Genomic DNA, 20697 nt, shown 5'->3' on the forward strand with positions numbered 1-20697 from the left:
GGAGGAGAAGGGATTGTGGCGTGGCCATCCCCCCTGGGGGGTGATTTCTCGCTTTCTGTCTCTCTGTCTCTCTCTGTCTTTCTGGTGAGCACACATGCCCTATAGCAAAAACTTCTCAAAAAAAAGGATTTTTGCTATAGGGCACGTGTGCATGCCAGAGACACAGAGAGAAAGAAAGAGAAAATGAGAAATCACCCTCCTCGTGGGATGGCCACACTGCAGTCCCTTCTGCATTGTCTCTCAGGACTCTGGGCATGCATGCACTCACGCCCAGCATGAGTTCCAAGTTGCCAGGTCTGGGACTCAATCAGTAGTTGACTCTGTGAGAGTCCAGTATCCCAACTTCTATGCCCCCTGCTAGTCCTGAGCTTTCAAGCCTGCAGGATTGGAATTTGAACCACGGTTGACCATGTGAGATCTGACTTCTCTTATCACTAGGCTATGGAGCTAGCCCAAGAGATGTTATTTTAGAAGGCAACCTATCACAGGACTTCTCAGCCTCCATAATCATTTGAGATAATTCCCTTATAAGTCCTCTCCTATCTATCTATCTGACTATCTATTCTAATTGGTTATGTCTCTTTGGAGAACCTTGACTATGCAGCAACTCTGGTATTTGTATGGAGTAGACAGGGTACCCTGGCTGCTCCAGAAACAAACCAGAAGTGGAAACTCCCTGACAGAATTGTGAATCAGGTAATGAAAGAGCCTCTGAGGTTCTTCCAAATGAGAGACTGATGAAATGTTCCAATTAGGAGACTGGATTCCAACAGGGAGGCTGGATTAAATGTTGCTAAGCTAGTCCAAACCCTCTAAAACCATCTCTACAGGATTCCTCTAAAGCAGGGTTTCTCAATCTCACACTGTTGACTTTTGGGGCCAGATCGTTCTTTGCCATGGGGGCCTGTCCTGTGTCCTATGTACTGGCTGTTTAGCAGCATTCCTGCCTCTACTCGAGATGCCAGTAGCAGCTTCCTGCTTCCAGGCATATCAACAAAAATGACTTCAGATGTTGAAAAATGTCCCCAGAGGGACAGAATTGCCTGCTTTGAGAACCACTCATGTAGTGCTTCTGACAGAGGGGATGTAATGCAGGATTTGGGCCTCCCTTGTGTTCTACATGTTCAAAGATTAATGGGAGTTTTCAACCATTAATGTTGAAGGATAATGAAATTGCACAGTTTAAGAAGAGTAGATGGGACCAGCAGTTAGCGTAATGGCTATGTCGCTGGACTGCCATGTAGTTGACCGTGGTTCGCGTCCTGGACCTGGTGGCTTAAAACTCACGCTGGGCGCGTGTGTGTGCATGCCCAAGATCCTGAGAGGAGAATGGAGGAGAAGGGATTGTGGCGTGGCCATCTCCCCTGGGTGGTGATTTCTCGCTTTCTGTCTCTCTGTCTCTCTCTGGTGAGCGCAAGTGCCCTATAGCAAAAACCTCTCCAAAAAAAAAGAGAAGAGTAGAGATGGGCCAGCAGGTGGCGTGGAGGTTAAGGTGCTGGACTTCCACATGGCTGACCATGGTTCAAGTTGTGGACCTGGTGGTTTGCTTGCTCTCCCTCTCTCTCTGGTCAAATTAAAAATAATAATGGGACCACCAGATGGCATAATGGTTATGTGGCTGGACTCCCATGTAGTCAGCCACGGTTCAGTTTCTTGGACATGGGCACTTAAACTCACATTGGGCACGTGTGTGTGCATGCCTGAGATCTTGAGAGGAGAATGGAGAAGGGCCACGGCATGGCCATCGCCATCTCCCCTGGGGGGGTGATTTCTCACTTTCTGTCTCTCTGTCTCTCTCTGACTCTCCAGTGAGTGCATGTGCCCTAAAAAATTAATAAAATTAAATAAATAATTATTATTTTTAAAAGAAGAATAGAGATAGACAGACGGCCCCCAACTTAGCCATGGTTGGACTAAGACTTTTCAACTTTACAATGGGCTTATTAGGATATAACTGCATTGTCAGTTGAGTGTCTATCTGGCCTTACGATGGTTTGATTGAACCATTTTTCTATTTTTCTTTTTGAGAGAGATTTTTGCTAAAGAGTATGTGTGCTCACTGGAGACACAGAGAGAGACAGAGAAACAGAAAGTGAGAAATCACACCAGGGGGATGACCAGAATCTTGGAATTCTGGGCACGCACTCACACATGCCTGACATGAGTTTTAAGCCTCTGGGTCCAGGACTCAAACCATGGTTCTCTATGTGGGAGTCCAGCAATGTAACCATCACACCATCTGCTGGTCCCAGGTGTAACCATTTTTCAATGTTGTAATGGCATTATTGGGACAGAATTCCATCATAGGGTAAAGAGCACCTGGATACTTTATAATGGGCTTATTGGGGTATTAAATGTATTCCTCAGGGCTGGCCCCATGGCCTGGTGGCTCAGGGAGCTGTTCCCACCTGCCTAGTTTGAATCCTGGACCTAGTGGCTTGAAAAACACATGAGATGTGTGTGTGCCCCAAATCCTAGTAGGATAGAGCGATGGAGAAGGGACTGCAGCATGACTGCTCCGTTAGATGGTGCTTTCTCCTTGTCTCTCTCCCTGCTTCTCTGTGTCTGGCAAGCACACATACCTTCTGGCAATTAAAAAAAAAGGTATTTTCACTTGTGATATTTTCAATGTATACTGACTTTATCAGATCATAGCCCTATCATCCAGTTGAGGAGCATCTGCACCAAACTACTTAAATATTTGGTGTTATCTGAGTGATGTGCTGAGCAAATGTGATTATTAGAATATAATTAACTGGGGCCAGTGGGTGGTATGGTGGTTAAGGTGCTGAATTCTCACAAGGCCAACCACAGTTTGAGTCCTGGACCCAGCAGCTTGAAACTCACACTGGGTGTATATGTGTGCATGCCTAGAATCCCAGGAGAATGGAGGAGAAAGGATTGTGGCATGGCCATTCTCTAGAGAGGTGTGATTTCTTTCTTTCCCTCTCACTGTCTCTCTCTCTTCAGCAAGTACATTTGCCCTATGACAAAAACCTTTGAAAAAAGGATATAATTAACTGTGAGAATACAATTTTTATTTCAATCTGAATATGTATATTTGGGTTCACAGCTCCCAAGCACATGTCTTGTTTAAGTGTTTGTATCAAGAACCTGTGAACAGGGAGACAAGCAGTTAGCGTAATGGCTAGGTTGCTGGACTCCCATGTAGTCGACCGCAGTTCACATCTCGGACCCGGTGGCTTAAAACTCACGCTGGGTGCGTGTGCGTGCATGCCCAAGATCCCAAGAGGAGAATGGAGGAGAAGGGATTGCGGCATGGCCATCCCCCCTGGGGGATGATTTCTCACTTTCTTTCTCTCTGTCTCTGTCTGTCTGGCAAGCGCACGTGCCCTATAGCAAAAACCTCTCCAAAAAAAAAGAACCTGTCAACAGATAAAACCAACTAGTGGTAAATGAAGAAGTGTACACAGTGAACCACGGGTATAGATTTGTGAGTTTATCAAAACTGGATGAAAACCCCAAAGGAGTAGGTTTAGACTGAGAGCAGATGGCCCAGGACCATGCCTTGGGAATGGTAGCAATACCTGTATATATGAGGTGGTTGGAAAAGTCATGACATACTTTTCTGCTTTTCTTTTTTTTTTTTTTTTAAGAGAGATCTTTGCTATAGGGCAGGCACACTTCCTGGGGCGACAGAGAGACAGAAACTGAGAAATCACCCCCGAGAGGGAATGGCCGCACTGCAATCCCTTCTCCTCGCAGTATTTTGGGCATGCATGCATTCATTTACATGTCACATAAGGTTTCTCACCCTGCAACAGTGACGTCTAGTAGTTATTATATAGGGGTTGTCTCTAAAAAGTTCATATTACGAAAAACCTGTGGATGGATTTCAAAATTTTTTCACGCCAAATTAAACTTGTACTTTAATTCCATCCCCCCCCCCAAACCTTTTGAAGTCAATTTGTATTGAGTCATTGAGGTAGAGCCTGTCTAGCCTGCAAAGCCTACACTAGGTACCAGCAAGCTCTTCGCAGAAAAAGTTTGCCTTTCCCAATTTGTCATTGCCTTTAAACGTAAGTAAAAAAAAGAGGCCAGTTTTAATATATGCAAGATCCTGCATTTGTAAATGACCACCACCCACACCCTAAGATCCTAAACTCTTCAAAACCCCTTCATGTAACTGGCTCTGTGTATTGAGCTGGGCTTCCGTTTGATTTCAGCATCATGGGGTAGGCCCCTATGATCCTGTCCCAACAGCTCTCCCACTGCATTCCTCATTCCTCCTCCTTCCGCCAACTTCTTGCTTGAGTGTGCCAAACACACCCACATCAGGGCCTTTTCACTGAGCAGCTCCCTGTGTTTGGAACTCTTTTCCTGTGGTTTGTTTCCTCTCTTCCTTCTGGTTTCTGCTCAGAGTTCTCTTATAGGGGCTTCTGGGGCCCTTACCATATTCTGTTTCTTCTCTCTGTTTTTTATATATATATATATATATACACACACACATATATATGTATATATATATATATATATATATAACTTAAAGAGAGACATACAGAGAAAGAAAGCCCCCTGTTCCTATTCTCTTTTTTTCTTTAAGTTTTTTGTTGTTGTTGTTGGTTTTTCTTCAATGTAGGGCTTGTGTGTTTATCAGAGAGACAGAGGGGAAGTGAGAAGTGACCCTCCAGGGGGAGGGCCACACCACAGTCTCTTCTCCAGTCTCCTCTTGGAATTTTGGGCATGCATGCACATGTGCTCAGTGTACTTTTCAAGCTGTGGGGTCCAGACTTGAACTACAAAGTTGGCCATGTGGAATCTAGTCCTCTGACCTCCGCACTGCCTGCTGGCCTCAGTATTGTTTCTTGAGCTGGGTGCTGTTCATACAGGTTTAGGGAGTTTGTGGAAATTCATGTATTGTTACCCTTAGGATTTGTGCATTTTGCTGTATGTATGCTGTGCTTAAAAAGATTTTCTTTTTTTTTTTTACTCATTTGGAAGATTTTAAAAGGATGATATGGGGGACATCAAAAACTTTGTGGAAAAATTACTTGACTTGGAACCCTTTGGGTTGTACAGGGGTTTAAAGCTCTACTGAGGACCCGATTTATAGTCTTTACCCATGAATATCAGTTTGTCTGAATCAATTAGGGGTGTGCCTGTGAGTAGTTTTCCAATTAAGTTTTCTAATCTCTATGGCATTGAAGGTGTGGCTTTGTTGCCATCTTGTGGCCAGCAGTGGTATTACAATGAGGCTCAGAGGGTGTTTGAAGGTCCCTGAATCTAAATCTTTTTAAAAAAGACATTTAATTAATTAATAATTAATAATTTATTATTATTATTATTATTATTTTGACCAGAAAGATACAGAGACAGATAGAGAGAGAGAGAGAGAGAACGAAATTGTGAAGGCAAATCACCAGTTCTAGAACTCAAACTGCTGTCCAGCCATATGGGAGTCCAGCACCTTAACCGCTACACCACCCACCGGCCCGAATCCACATCTTCTAATTGTCAAGTCTCTTGTTCACTCAGAAGTCTTCTGGGCCTTATTTAACCACCACTCCTGACAGAAGGTTCACTGCTCAACCAGTGATACACATCCATCATTTGATCTTTCTCTGTGTATAAATTAGTTTTTTTAATTTCGAGAGGATGCAGGCACTCTCCAGAGGGAGGGAGAGAGAGAGAGGAGAAATCACCCTGTGATGGGGCATGGTCATGCTGCTCCATTTCTCCATCCTGGGCATGCATGCACACGTGCCTGGTGTATTCTTCAAGCTTCTGGGGTCAGGATTTGAACTGCAGTTGGCTTTGTGGGATCTGGCTTTCCATGCACGGTGCTTAACCATTGTAGTATGGGGCTGGCCCAGTACTGTGGTCTTCATGCCTGTTAGAATCCCCTGAAGGCAAGGCTGGGCAAGACCCCTCCCAGGTCTGTTCCGAAGCTGGCGCATGTAGGCTCTGTTCCCCTACCTGGCCCTGAGCTGTGGCCTGCAGACATTTTCTCATCCTTAGTCCCCCTGCTGTTGTCTGGACACATTTAAACCATATCTGTGGGTGCTCATGTTTTCTGTTACTATCTGAAGGGGACATATTCAAGACCCCCAACGATGCCCAAAATCATGAATAGTGGGACCAGCAGATGACGTAATGGTTACATCACTGGACTCCCACATAGTCAGCTGCGATTAAGTCCTGGACCTGATGACTTAAAACTCACACTGTGTGTGTGTGTGTGCGTGCCCCAAGATCCCGAGAGGAGAGGGGAGGAGGAGGGATTGTGGCATGGCCATCCCCCTAGGGGGTGAGTTTTCACTTTTTGTCTCTTTGTCTCTCCGGTGAGTTCATGTGCCTCATAGCAAAAATCTCTCTTAAACAAATTTTAAAAAACCCAAAACATGGATAGTACTGAATCCTATATTTTATGTTTTTCTCATTCTGATTACAGGGCTTCTAAGTGACCAACAGGCAGGTGGTGTGTACCGTGGGGGGATGCCCCAGACGAGAGGAAATTCACGTTCTGAGCAGGGCAGAGTGGGACTGCAAGAGATTTCGTCACACTTCTCCAAACAGTGAGCAATTTAAAACTTAATTAATTGTTTATTTCTGGAAGTTTCCACTTAATATCTTGGACTGCAGTTATCAAGGGTAACTAAAACCTCAGAAATACTACCGACAGGGGAGACTATCATACAGTGCTTATTCTGGTGGCCAAAGCTGCATCAAGTGTTAGTCCTCTGATGTCACAGGGCAGAAGCAGAGCAGAACCACAACATCCTGGGGACAAGAACCCACCTCCTAGGAGAGGGAGGGGATCTCTCTTATGTACTTTTTAGGCACTTTGCATGGCCCAGGCACAGTGGGCAGGCCCAGGCATGCTATCCTGTCCCAGGACAGTAGTCCTCAGATGCTGGTGAGTGCTGTTCAGATGTGTGGCTCTGTCTCAGACTGCTTCACTGTGTGGGCAGGGCCTGGGCTCTACGAGTATTGCAGGATGGCTTCTGGTGTTTTGGACAAAGAATTGAATGAAACATACAAATAGTGTAAGGAAAAGGTAGTTTATTAAGTAAAAGCAAAAGTACACTCCTGAGAGGTAGGAGAGGGCCTGAGCAGACAGAGAAGGAATGGCTCAAATGGGACCTGGCAGTTGCATTCTGTGGGATTTGTAATTTTTTTTTTTTTTTTTTGGAGAGGTTTTTGCTATAGGGTGCATGCGTTCGCTAGAAAGACAGAGAGAGACAGAGAGACAGAAAGCAAGAAATCACCCCCAAGGGGGGATGGCCACGCTGCAATCCCTTCTCCTCCATTCTCCTCTTGGGATCTTGGGCGTGCACATACATGTGCCTGGCGTGAGTTTAAGCCACCAAGTGTGGGACTCGAACTGCGATCGATTACATGGGAGTCCAACGACATAACCATTACGCTAACTGCTGGTCCTGGATTTGTAATTTTTAGCCTGTGTTGTGTAGGTTGATCATTGTCTGGGGCAATTGATTGCTCTCATCTCATTGGCTCTATCAAATGTTGCTTAATCAGCTAGACATCCTCCCACTGATCTCTCGCCTACATTACCTTAGGTGGGGAATTTTCTGCCTTGATTGATTTTTTTCTGTCTAGCTACGTGGCAGGTGCTCTAGCCCCCTTACCTGCTTCCATTTGCTAGCTTTCTCCTGCCTCACAAGCTTAACATCCTTCTGCATGACTGTGACGTAGATAGCAGAAAAGCCAGAACTGGGGCCAGCTGGTGGTGTGGAGGTTAAGTCAGCTGGATCCCACATGGCGACTGTGAAGTTCGCATCCTGACTTCAGCAGTTTGAAAACATCCTGAAAGGAGAAACAGAAGGACTGTGGTATGATCATCGCCTATGGGGGTGCTTTCTCACTTTCACTGTCTGTCTCCAGCAAGCACACATGCCTTCTGGCAAATAAAAAAAAAAAAAAGAAAGAAAGAAAGAAAGAAAGAAAAGGCAGAACAGGGGTGGCCCCAAGCAGTGGTTAAGTGCTGTGTGGAGGCAGCCGGATACATATGACCTGGTCCTGGTGGCTTGAAAAACATGTTGGTTGTGTGTGTGTCCCAAATCCTGATGGGATAAAGGAACGGAGGAAAAAAGGATCACATAGTGATCACCCCATGGAGGGGGTCGCAGTCTCTCTCCTCCTCTGTCTCTCTCTCCATTTCTGTCTCGAGTGCATGTGCCCTCTGGTACATTAAAAAAAAAAAAGATAAGGCCGGTGCCTTGGCACAGTGGCAGTGTACTCAAGAGAAGCCAGAACCCACATGGGGATTGTGGTTCCAGTCACCCTCCCTCATCAGACGTGCACTTGAGTGCCCAAGAGCCAGTGGGTGGGAGGACCGGAGAAAGGGGATTACCGTGTGATCAGACCCTGTGTAGGTGCTCCCCTTCCTCTCTCTTCCTCCTGTGTGTTTACACCTTACCATGAATTAAAAAAAGAAAACAAAAACAAATCATGACAAAAATTAAAGATGATTAAAAAGAAAAACAACTTAAGAAGCTCATCAAGTGTTTGGGACCATGTTTTTGTCCCCAGAGAGCCTTAATCAAGCTTCTTTCAGCCTGCTCCAGGACAAATGCCTGAACCTCCTACTCATCTGAACAAAAATAAAAACAGGGACCTCCAGGCCTGAAGGGGGCACTGTCCCCTGCAATGTCTCTCTTCCACCTACAGCAACTCATGCGCCACCAGCCACTAGCAGAACCCATCCACTCTGTGGCACAGGCACACTGTGGTGAAGAGGGTTGACAGTGTATCTCTGGAGCTACACTGCTTGGGTCCAGTTCTGTCATCTGCTAGTTGTGTAACCTCAGAAAATTTTCTTAACCTCTCTGTGCCTCAGTTTATCTGTAAAATGGAGAAAGGAATAGTACTATCTGAAAGAGTTGTGTGAACAGCTTAAAAAGTGGGACCAGCAGATGGCATAATGGCTACATCGCTGGATTCCCATATAATCAACTGCATTTCAAGTCCTGGACCTGGTTGCTTAAACTCATGCCAGGCGTGTGTGCGTGTGTACCCAAGATCCCGAGAGGAGAATGGAGGAGAAGGGATTGCAGTGTGGCCATCTCCCCTGGGGGGTGATTTTTCGCTTTTTGTCTTTCTGTCTCTCTCTGTCTTTCTGGCGAGTGCAAGCACCCTATAGCAAAAACCTCTCAAAAAAAAAAAAAAAAAGAAAGGCTTAAAAATTATCATGTTATAAAGCATTTAGAACAACAGCTCACAAATCATTGGCATAAAATAAGTATTGGCTTATTTAAAAGGGCAATTCATTATTATTTAATGAATGCAGATTTCATCCATGTCATGGTGTTTCATTTGGTCCCCAGTTTTGCCATGGAGATCATTTTTATGGACTTGCTACAAACTAGAAACTCTCAATTCTCCATCATTTATTTATTTAAAGTTTATTAATTTCTTTGATGAGAGAGAGGGAGATGATAGACAGGCACCCTCAGTAGGGTCCCCATGCTCAACAGTCCAGATAGATCCTGGCATGTGTGTACAGGCAGGCCCTGGGACTCAATTCAGACCTTCTGCATGGGTCTAGCTGCACCACCATCTGGCCCTCCTCTCTTATGGCAGGTCCATTCTGGGAGCAACTTCTGGTCTCATTCCAGCTGTCTTTATAAACAGGGGATTTCCAGGGAATGGCAACATGGAAGGAGGGAGTAGGGGCCAGAGCAGAATGAGCTATGAGACCGGGCCTCAGCCTGAGTCTGGAATACTTCTCTCTGCGGCCAAGAAGACAAGCTCAAATCCTCTCTCCCAGGAACCCCTCTTGAATACTCTGGTCTTTGCTCATCCTGGTTGGGGTTCTGCTTGCTTAACCTCCATGAGCCCCTTAGTCTCTATTGCTGAAAAACAAGGATGGTGCAAGCTCCCAGGGCTAGGGTAGGGATCAGGTGAGATAGAGTGGGGTGCTCTTTGCATGCATCTTGATTTGGGCTCCTCCAGAAGCAGGACCTGAAATAAGATTCAAGAGCTAGAGATTTTTCTGGGAGATAATCCCAGAAAACACCAGTAGGTGAGGATATGGGACAGGGAACTGAAGGAAGTCAGTTAATGTATTATTGAGACCAAAAGCACCAGAGACAATTGGTGCTTAATGCCCCAGTTGTGGGAGACAATGCAGAATGCCCCTTAGACTCAGGGAAGAGACTGTCTTTTCCCAACCAAGAGGGGAGACAGCTGAGGTATTTATACATCAACTGCTCAGCTGTCATTAAGGGTTGCTTCCAGGAGCAGGCAGTGGCTGTATGTTCTCCCACAACCAGATATCATGCTCTTGGGCAGGGAGGCAGGTATTCCTGGCAAGCTGACTATGGCTTGTGCAGGGGAGTGCTGGAAGGACAGCACAGACAGCATTTGGTTCAAGGGTGTCAATTCACCTCTCCTGGCAATTCCATCTTCATGGCATTTTCCCCTGATAAGAATGTATTCCCTCTTGGGAAGTGACCTGGGCTACCTTTGTTATGTAGTACACGCCAGCTCGCACCCCTAGTCATCTTTACTGCCTTTACCAGCTTCTTCTTAGCATGCCATCCTGCCAGCATGCCAAGGCTGTCACTCTGCTCTTCCTATAGAGAGCGATTGATTTATTGATCTATTTATTTATTTATAGGTTTTTGCTATAGGGTGTGTGTGCTTGCCAAAGAAGGACAGATAGAGATAGAGAATGAGAAGGTGAGAAGTCATCCACCAGAGGGACAATCATGCTGGAATCCCTTCTTCTCCATTCTTCTCTTGGAATTCTGGGCATGCACAGATATGTGCCTGGCGTGATTTTCAAGTCTGGGGCTTGAATTGCGATCATCCACGTGGGAGCTCAGCACTTTAACCACTGTGCCACCTGCTGTCCCCTCCCACAGGATTGTTTTTGATTTTTCTTAAAGAATTATTTAATTTTATTCATTATTACTATTAATTCACCATAGACAGAGAGGGAAAATGAGAAGACAAGCCACCAGGTCCAGTACTTGAGCCATGGTTGGCCATGTGGGAGTCCAGTGTCTTAACCACTATGTGGGAGTCCAGTGTCTTAACTACTATACTACCTGCTGACCCCCTCCCATGGAGTTTTTTTTTTTTTTGAGAAGTTTTTGTTATAGGGCACATGCTCTCGCCAGAGAGACAGAGACATAGAGACACAAGAAATCACCCCCCCAGGGGGGATGGCCGTGCTGCAATGTCCTTCATTCTCTTCTCAGGATCTTGGGTACACATGCACACATGCCTGGTGTGAATTTAAGCCACTGGGTCCAGGACCTGAAACAGGGTCGACTACATGGGAGTCCAGCGACCTAGACATTATGCCAACTGCTGGTCCCTCCTATAGAATTTTAATACAATCAACAGAAGACAATTACATTGGCCTCAGATTTTAGATTAACACATGATTAATCAACCTGTAAACCATGCGAAAGTTATTTTTAAAAAAAGAGTGAGAGGGAGACATGGCCTCCCTAATGGAGTGTTAATGCTGTGATCCACTCAAGTCTTCAACCAGCCCTAGAGCACAGGCGACCATGTGCCTGGCAAACTCAAGGAGGTTTCTGCACTTGTAACTGGAACCTTCTCACATGGGATAGCCTTGCAGAGTGTCACATTTTACAGCTGCACCACTGGATGGGTCCACATGAAAGGTCTTTTGATGCTTGTAAGAGAAGAATACATGTTTGGAGACCAGATGGTTCAACTCCCTCTAAGATCAATATGGTGAGGACCAGCAGTTGGTGTAATGGCTATGTTGCTGGATTCCCATGTAGTCGATTGTGGTTTGAGTCCCGGACCCGGTGGCTTAAACTCGCACTGGGCGCGTGTGCGTGTGTGCCCAAGATCCCGAGAGGAGAATGGAGGAGAAAGGATTGCGGTGTGGCCATCCCCCTTGGGGGGGTGATTTCTCACTCTCTGTCGGTCTTTCTGGTGAGCTCACATGCCCTATAGCAAAAAACTCTCAAAAAAAAAAAAAAAAAAAACCCCGACATCAATATGGCAGATATTAGGTGGTGGGGGAGAGTCATACGGTAATGGCACACTCCTGGGGGGCTAGGCGAGGCTGATAGCGCTCATGTTTCACGTTGGCCACCATCGTTTTTGATGTGGCTTGGAGCAGCAGAGGGGCATACTGCAGGAGAAGGTGCAGGGCTTTGGAATGACGCAGCTGAATACTTTTCCAGCAATGTGGAAAGTCATCTCATGTCTGAGCCTCATGTGTAGGATGGATATATCAGAACCTCTACAGAGTTGAGCTGAGAAGTGACCAAGATAGTGCATCCTCAGGGCCTGGCATGGGGTAGACCAGGAGTTGGCAAACTTCTATAAAGGGCTATTTATAAACATAGGAAATGTTTACTGAAGTAGGAAAAATAACAGATGACAGAGAGAAGAGAATGATCTTGGGATTCAGTCAGACCTGGGTACCAATCTACTTACTCTCTATGTGATATGGGCTAAGATTCTTTCCCTCTATGGACCTTATTGCCTGTGATATGAGCGTAACAGTAACACCAACTGTGTAAAATGATTATTAATGGAGACCATGGCCAAAATTTGTGGATGCTGAAAAAAAAATATATTTTTTGAGAGGTTTTTGCTATAGGGGTGCATTCACTCGCCAGAAAGACAGAGAGAGACAGAGAAACAGAAAGTGAGAAATCCCCCCCAAGGGGGAATGGCCATGCTGTAATCCCTTCTCCTCCATTCTCCTCTCGGGATCTTGGGCACGCACGCACATGCACTCGGCATGAGTTTAAGCCACCGGGTCCAGGACTCAAACTGTGGTCGACTACATGGGAGTCCAGAGACATAGCCATTATGCTAACTGCTGGTCCCGAAAAAAATATTTTCTCAAAAAAAGAGAAAAAAAAAAGGGGGTCGGCAGGTGGCAATGGTGGTTAAGGGTGCTGGACTCCCTCAGGGCCAACTGCAGTTTGAGTACTGGACCTGGCAGCTTTCTTTCTTTCACAAGTGAATCAGCAGCCACCTATATTTGAGTTCCTTTCTCCTCCATTTTCCCCTCAGGATCTTGGACACACATGCACATGTGCCTGGTGTGAGTTTGAGCCACCGGGTCCGGGACTCGAACTGCAGTCGACTATGTGGGAGTCCAGCGATATAGCCATTACGCTAACTGCTGGTCCCGTGGCTTGCTTTCTCACTTTCCCTCTCTCTCACTCTGTCCCTCTCTGGACAAATTAAAAATAAAGTTAAGTAAAATAATTCTTTAACAAAGCATAAATAAAGGCTTAACCTTCCATGCTTTTTAAAAAGAGAACTATTTATTTAATTTTATTTATTACTATTATTATTATTATTTAATTTGACCTGAGACAGAGAACGAGAGAGAAAGTAAGAAAGCAAGCCACCAGGTCCAGGACTCAAACCATGGTCAGCCATGTGGGAGTCCAGTGCCTTAACCACCATGCCATAGGCATCCCACAACCTTCCAGGCCTTTTTTTTTTTTTTTTTAAGAATTATTTTCTTTAACTTTCTTTACTTATTTTTAAATTTTACCAAAGTGGAACAGAGCAAGAGAGGGAGAAAGTGAGAAAGCAAGCCTCCAGGTCCGAGACTTGAACCACACTTAGCCATGTGGGAATCTAATTCCTTTAACCACCATGCCACCTGCTGGCCCCAGCCTTTCATGCTTTTTGACTTTTGGCCCTCAATCTTAGTTCCTCTAGAATGAGGTTATTTCTTACCTCCGACTCGCACAGCCAGTCTTCTCTGGTTCCTCTTGGTCTCTGTGAGGAGCTAGGAGAAGGGCACCTGAACAGGGCAGAGGAATGGTTGTCGATAAAGAGGGTGAGGGGGAGTTGGGCTTCCTGTTCTGAATTCAGGGCCAGGCTGGCAGTAACTGCAGACAATCAGTTTTTACCCTAAGGGCTCGGTGTTGGCGGTAAAGAATTAATGGCCAGGAAAGGTGTCTGCCAATTATTTTTCCACTCAAGGTGCAGAGATTACAGAAACGCAGCCGAACCCATTTCAGATCCAGGCCTCCCAGCGCTGGCTGGCAATTACCCCCTACAGACTTCTCTCCCAGGAGAGTCAGAAGGGTCTGCTCGGACTTCCAAGTGTGTGCAGAACATTCTGTGCTTCCACAGAGAAGAGGGGAAAAGAAAGGAAGGACACAGGTGTCTCTTGGTTTGAGTCATCCTAGAAGCAGGTCCTGAGACTAGGATGCCAGTATAAGCAGGGGTTTTGGGAGGTGACCCTAGGATACACCATTAGGGGGGCAGGGGAGTGTGATGGGGAAGGGCTGGAGCATATAGGAATCTCATCAATATCATCAATCCAGTTACTGTGGACAACTGGAACTTAATCTCACTTGGGCACTTTGGGAAATGTGTAACACATACATCTTAAAATGATCCCATCTGAGGGCCAAGGGAGCTGGGGAATTTATATACTGATTGCTGTGGCTCGTTGTTTGAGGGCTTGCCAGGGGTGTTAATTACTTAGCTCTTCCAGCCTCTCCTACGTGATGGTCAAGAAAGTCCTCAGGTATGAAATGCAGGTGTTGGCAGTGCCTTGAAATGGTCAGGCCTTGGGGACCAGCCAGGTGCCCATAGAGCCTGCTACAAATAGATCAAGGTCTGCTCTAGTCCAGGCCCTTAACGCTGTGATCTCATTTAATCCCTGCATAGATCTAAGACTGAATCTTAGTCTCGTCTTCCCAAACCCACTCCATAGGGCTGGGACTAGGGTAAGGTGAGTGAAGCCCTCATCCAACTTAAGGGTGTTCTGAAAATCAAATCATATGATTTCATTTTTATTTTGCTTATGAGAGAGAATGAGGGAGACACAGAGAGAGACAAGCCTCCTGACAGGATCACAATACTGTGATCCACCTTGAGCCTTGGCCATCCCGGATCATGGGCACATATCTTCCCAGCATCTCTGCCCAGGGCTTGGGATGCAAGCATGGAAATTTCCCAGGTGGCTCAGCCTTGCAAAGTGTCATGTTTTACTGCTGTGCCACCAGCCAGCCCTTCAAATCACATTTTAATGCAATGTTAAAAAGAAGTAAGTTAAAAAAAATCCATGATGAACAAAATATCAAAAATTTTAATCAAGACCGGATCAGCAACAGTGCTGATCTGAGCCCTAGTGGAGCCCGAGGCAAAAGGGAAAATTACTGATACCGATCTTGTTCATCATAGATTTTTTTGTTTGTATTCTTTTGATTTAAAAAATGCACTAAAATATTACTTATCTGATTGCTGAGTTTTGGGGGGCACTGCCTTGTATTTGATGGCTAAGCAAGCACTTCACTTGCTCACCCTGGTCCTGGCCCAGCTCCTCCCTTTTCCCTTCTCTCCATCTTAGTGGTTGGGGCTCCATCCATCAGTTGGAAATCAACTACTCAACTCAGAAATCTGGGGTCCTCTTTGGCTCCCTCCTGGCAACCTCCCAGCTGTCTCATTCCTGATCGTTCAGGTCTTCCTCTAGCATCTCTAAAATCAGTTTTATTATTTATTTATTTATTTACTTATTTACTTTGGAGAGGTTTTCGCTATAGGGCGCATGCGCTCGCCAGACAGACAGAGACATAGAGACAGAAAGCGAGACATCACCCCCCATGGGGGATGGTCATGCTGCAATTCCTTCTCCTCCATTCTCCTCTTGGGATCTTGGGCACGCACGCACATGTGCCCGGAGTGAGTTTTAAGCCACGGGGTCCGGGACGCGAACTGCGGTCGACTACATGGGGGTCCAGCGACATAGCCATTACGCTAACTGCTGGTTCCCAGTTTTTTATTTTTTTTATTTTTTTATTTTTAAAGTTTATTTACTTGTTCAGAGAGTGAATGAGAACATCCCAACAGGGTCTTCATGCAGTGAGCCATCCCCAGTGTCAGCCAGTTCAGATCACAGGCATGCATGTGTGTACCAGTGTGCACAGGGAGGTCCTGGGATGTGAACCGAAGGCCTTCCCATGTGGGTACAGTTGCATTACCACTGCCACTTCCTAGACACTTCCTGGACACTTCCTCTTTTTACAGTTCCCATTGCTATAACTCCTCTGCCAGGTCCTGATTTGTGGCCTCCTATGGGCAGCTAAGAACAGCTGCTTGGGGTTTCCTGCAAGCTGTGATGTGTCCACTCACTCCCGAGCTTCCGGCAGACCTGACAGTGGCTGTTCTCCAGCTCTCTGATTCCTTCTCCCCTCTAAGCTCCCCCTGCCCCGAGTATATTCTCTTTCTGAAATGAAAGCTTTTATTCCCACTTTGCCCTGAGGCTCTGTGTTTGTGACTAAACCCCAATGTATGCACCAAGCCCGCTTCCATTTCTCTACCTTGGCACGCCCTCAGAGCTTCCTCAAGGCAAATCCCCTCTGATTTTTCCTTATCCCTTCACCTTCTTGGATTTCTACTTTAAAAAACTATTTATTGAGAGTGAGGGAGCTCTCTATGAGTCTTCACACCACGATGCTCCTTGCAGCCCTGCAGCCAACCAGGCTACATGTTAAGGCAGACCTAGGACACGAACCTGAGTCTTCCCACATGGGCTTACATCACTGCAGCAGTTCCCCAATTGCCTGCACCACTGAGCCTGTGCCACTGACTGGGGTTTCTCTTTTCTTACTTTCCCACATTGGGTCCAGGACTTAGGCAAGCGGGAGCACTGAGTCCCTGAGAGAGACCCAGGCAATGTCTCTCCCCTAGGCATTTTCTCTGAATCTCTCTGCTTCCGTGGGTCCACCTTGGCCTGGAAAAGATCCCCTTCCTGTGGGGCGGGTTCCTGACACATTCCCATCTCACAACTGCTTATAGTAAGCCTCAGGTTCAGCACTTTGAGCTTTGCCCTTGATAGAGAAAGGGAAGATTTTGGAATGAAGAGCATTTCTCTCTCTCTCTCTCTCTCTCTCTCTCTCTCGTGAGCTCACACACCCTTTGGCAAATAACAAACAAGCAACAAAGAAAAGGGTTGTTGATCAGTGGCACTTCACGTAGCAGCTGGCAGACAGTAATTGGTCTGAGTCCGTTTCCTCTCTGCTTCCCCACCACCTAGCCCCCCCATCTGTGCTCTTTGAGCTGAGCCTCCCTGCTCTAAAGGTCTCCGCTTTCCTGAACAGCCCTGGGTTTGTTGGCCAAATGACGAAGTTAATCCAGCCTGCCCTACAGTCGTTGAACAGTGCAGTGATTGGGTATGAGGGAGCAACGGCCAACCAGGTGCCTAATGATTAGTGCAACTTTCTCAGCACGGAGCCAGGCGCATGGGTTCCTTAATCTGTGATTGATCTTGCATCTTGGATCAAGGGTTCGATGACCATCATCATACACACACACACACACACACACACACACACACATGTTTGGGAATTCCATCTGGGAATCTCTGGTCAGCTCAGGTGTTGGGTGAAGGGAGGTGAGAAGCTGACTTCTCATATGCTCACATGTCTCCTCTTCAGAGGTTTTCCCTGACTACTCTACCTAAAGAGAATCCCACAGAACTTATTTTAGATCCTCCCTTGCTTCTTTCAAAGCAGCTATCACCATCTCTAATTATTTAAACCCATTCTTTATTTACTTTTCCATCCCTCCAGCAGATCTTTGATCTTCACGTCATAAAGGCAAGAGCTAGTTTGGTTTTGTTCCCTATGCTATTCTCGACACCTAGAATAGTGCTGGCACATAGTAGGTGCTCGATACAGTAGTTTCTCCTTGTCCGCAGTTTCAGATCCCTATTGCTAAGTGCTGTCCAAAAATAGGGGAGTACAGTACAGTCAGATATAGTATTTTGAAAGAGATCATGTTCACCCAACTTTCATTGCATATAGTTATAATTGCCCCATTTCTTTTCTTTATTTATAATGGAGTGAATGTGAGACAGAGGAAGAGAGAGGGAAGTTTCCCCACTGAGTCTAGTCATGCCTCAATCCTCTTCCTTTGGTCTGCCAGTCCAGCGACTGGTGGACACTTGCATGTGTGTGCCCAGTGTATTTCAAGGCCAGAGGTTCAAACTGTGGTGCCATGTGAGAACTGGCTTCTTTTGAGTAGTGCATTACTGTTGCACCATGGAGTTAGCCCAACTATTCTATTTTATTATTAATTATTGTTGATAATATTGTTAATAATATCTTTGATCTGCAAATTAAGCCTTGTCAGAGCTTTGTGTATACATGTAGCAAAAACATTATATAGAGTTTGGTACCACTCATGGTTTTTAGGCATCCACTGGGGGTTTTGGAATATCTCTTCCAGGTTAGAGGTAACTAATATTTAGTGGAATGAATTATCTCTACTTTCCCTTTTTATTTAATTGTCTTATTTATTTATTTTTAGGCATTTTTGCCTCAGGGTGTGTGTTACTGACAGAAACAGTGAGAGGAAAGTGAGAAATCACCCCCCAGGAGGGATGGCCACACCACAGTCCCTTCTCCTCCATTTTCCTCCCAGGATCTTGGGCATGCATGCACACATGGTCAGTGTGATTTTCAAGCCACTGGGCCTGGGACTCGAACCACAGTTGGCCATGTGGGAATCCAGAGATGTAGCTGCTATGCCATCTGCTGGCCCCTTAATTGTCTTTTTTAAAAGTTCATTTTATTTATTTCTTCCATGAACAAGAGTGGGGGAGAGAGAGAGAGAGAGAGAGAGAGAGAATACACATCCAACAGGGTCTTGGTATTGTGATCCATGCCACACCTTAGCCAGCCAGAGTCCTGGGTATACACATGCCAGGCATTCTAGGTCTCCAGATGGGAACCTGGAACCCTCCCAGGGGGGTCAGCCTTGTAGGGTGTTACATTCTGCCACTGCACCCAGCTTCTCCATTTTACTGCCTTAAATAAATTTTGAAGACAACCATCAGATAGTGGACCTTCTTGGAAATAATTTTTGGGGTCAAATCTCCCAAGGAGCTGCTCTTTAGGATCAGCTTGGGTTGGATCCTCCCAACATATGTCTGAGACGTCATGAGATGAGTTTGTACTCACACTGCCAAGGCTGACCCAGCAGGCTGATTTCTTCTAACTGCCTCTCCCTACATCTGAGGAGAGAATGTCAGGGAGTAGGAACCAGTCATTGCTCAGAACTTATATAAAACTGTGTGAACTTGCTCAGATTACTCTCTGTGGGCTCTAGTTTCTATCTTGAAAGGGAATAATAGGCCCAGTTGGTGGCATGGTAGTTAAGGCACTGGACTCCCACATGGCTGACCACAATTTGAGTCCTGGGCCTGGTGGCTTGGAAATCACACCTGGTGCATGTACGTGTGTGCCCAAAATCCCAAGACGAGAATGGAGGAGAAGAGATTGTGGTGTAGCCATCCTCCCTGGTGCTGGTGCGTGATTTCTCACTTGCTCTTTCTCTCTCTTTCTGTCCTTCTGTCTCTCTCTGGCCAGTGTACATGCCTTACAAAAAACTTTAAAAAAAAAGGAATAACAGCTATACTGGATTTTTTTACTTCAGCATTATCGACATTTTGGACTGATAATTCCTTTTTGGGTAATGTGTGTACGTCTGTGCATTATAGGCTGATTAGCAGATTCTACCCACTAGATGCCAGTAGCAAACCCAGTTTTGATAATCAAGAATGTTTCCAGACGGTGATAAATGTACCCAGGGGGCAAAATCATATCTTTCTCTGTTTCCTCTATTGAGAACCATTCAAGTCATATCTGCTTATAGGATTTTTGGTTGCTTAAACGAGATAGTTGATGTTAATTGCTTATTATTATACCTTGCATAGTGTAATGATTTAATATACAGTATGTGATTAAAATCTATTATTTTTATTATTAACTTTATTACACTTCAGGCCACTGGAGTTTCAGGGAAGACAGGTGCATATAGGGAGGCAGGCAGACCCGGGAAAATCTACTCCCATGTGGGTGCTGGAGCTGTTTTGTCCTAGCTTCCAAGTACTGATTATTACATTTTCAGGAAATCTACAAACCAGTTGTTAAACATAGCCATCCTTGAAATTGGCAAGGATAGGAGTATTTACACCATGGGAATTGGCAAATGCTGCACAGCAGAGCTTTAATTTCCAGGAGCCACCTGAGTTTTATTTTCTGGGATCTACCTGGCTACCCCAGTACTTTATTAGTGCATTAAACAAAAAGGTTTGTAGTGGGTCTTTTAAGTATTGGCATTTTGAAATAGTGATGAGCATAAATGTTATTTTGAGATATCAGTGACTCTAACATGATATGAAAATCTATGATTTCTACTGGTGACAAAGTCTACACAGGTAATAGCTTACTGCCCATGTTCAGATGTGAAGAAAATACTAAGTTTCAGTTAGAGGTAGGAGAAAATAAATATGCACTTTTTTTAAAAAAAGTCAGGGCTTTTAGGGGCCAGCAGGTCGTGTGGTGGTTAAGGGTGTTGGACTCCCACATGGCTGAATGTGGCTCGAATCCTAGACCTGGTAGCTTACTTTCTCACTTTCTCTCTCTCTTTCTCTCCTTCTCTCTCTCTCTCACTCACTCTGTCCCTCTCTGGTCAAATTAAAATAAATAAGTAAATGGATAAATATAGTTAAATAAAAATAATCCTTAAAAAAGACAGGACTTTTAAAAAAATGCATGCTAATCAAATAATAACAGCAGTAGATAATTTGAAAAGCAGGCAAGTATCTCCCTATATCTGGAAGAAAATTGGCCAAGTATTCTAGATGGTAGAAGGGAGACAACCACAGATGTTGATGCTTAGACAATTTAAGGACAATTTGGAGATTCCTAAAGCCATTTTTAAAAATGTTAA

At 45.3% G+C, this 20697-nt stretch overlaps 1 protein-coding gene across 1 annotated transcript in view; it reads left to right on the forward strand.

Moving 5' to 3' along the window:
- PTPRT (protein tyrosine phosphatase receptor type T) overlaps nt 1–20697 on the forward strand; it is a 1472724-nt gene that overhangs the window by 2916 nt on the left and 1449111 nt on the right. The window contains exon 2 of the mRNA XM_006147596.1: nt 6433–6536. Within this exon, the coding sequence (XP_006147658.1) occupies nt 6433–6536 (104 nt within the window). The remainder of the gene's footprint in view (nt 1–6432; nt 6537–20697) is intronic.

Source organism: Tupaia chinensis, unplaced genomic scaffold, assembly GCF_000334495.1.
Source record: "Tupaia chinensis unplaced genomic scaffold, TupChi_1.0 Scaffold000216_1, whole genome shotgun sequence".
NCBI classification, from domain to species: Eukaryota; Metazoa; Chordata; class Mammalia; order Scandentia; family Tupaiidae; genus Tupaia; species Tupaia belangeri.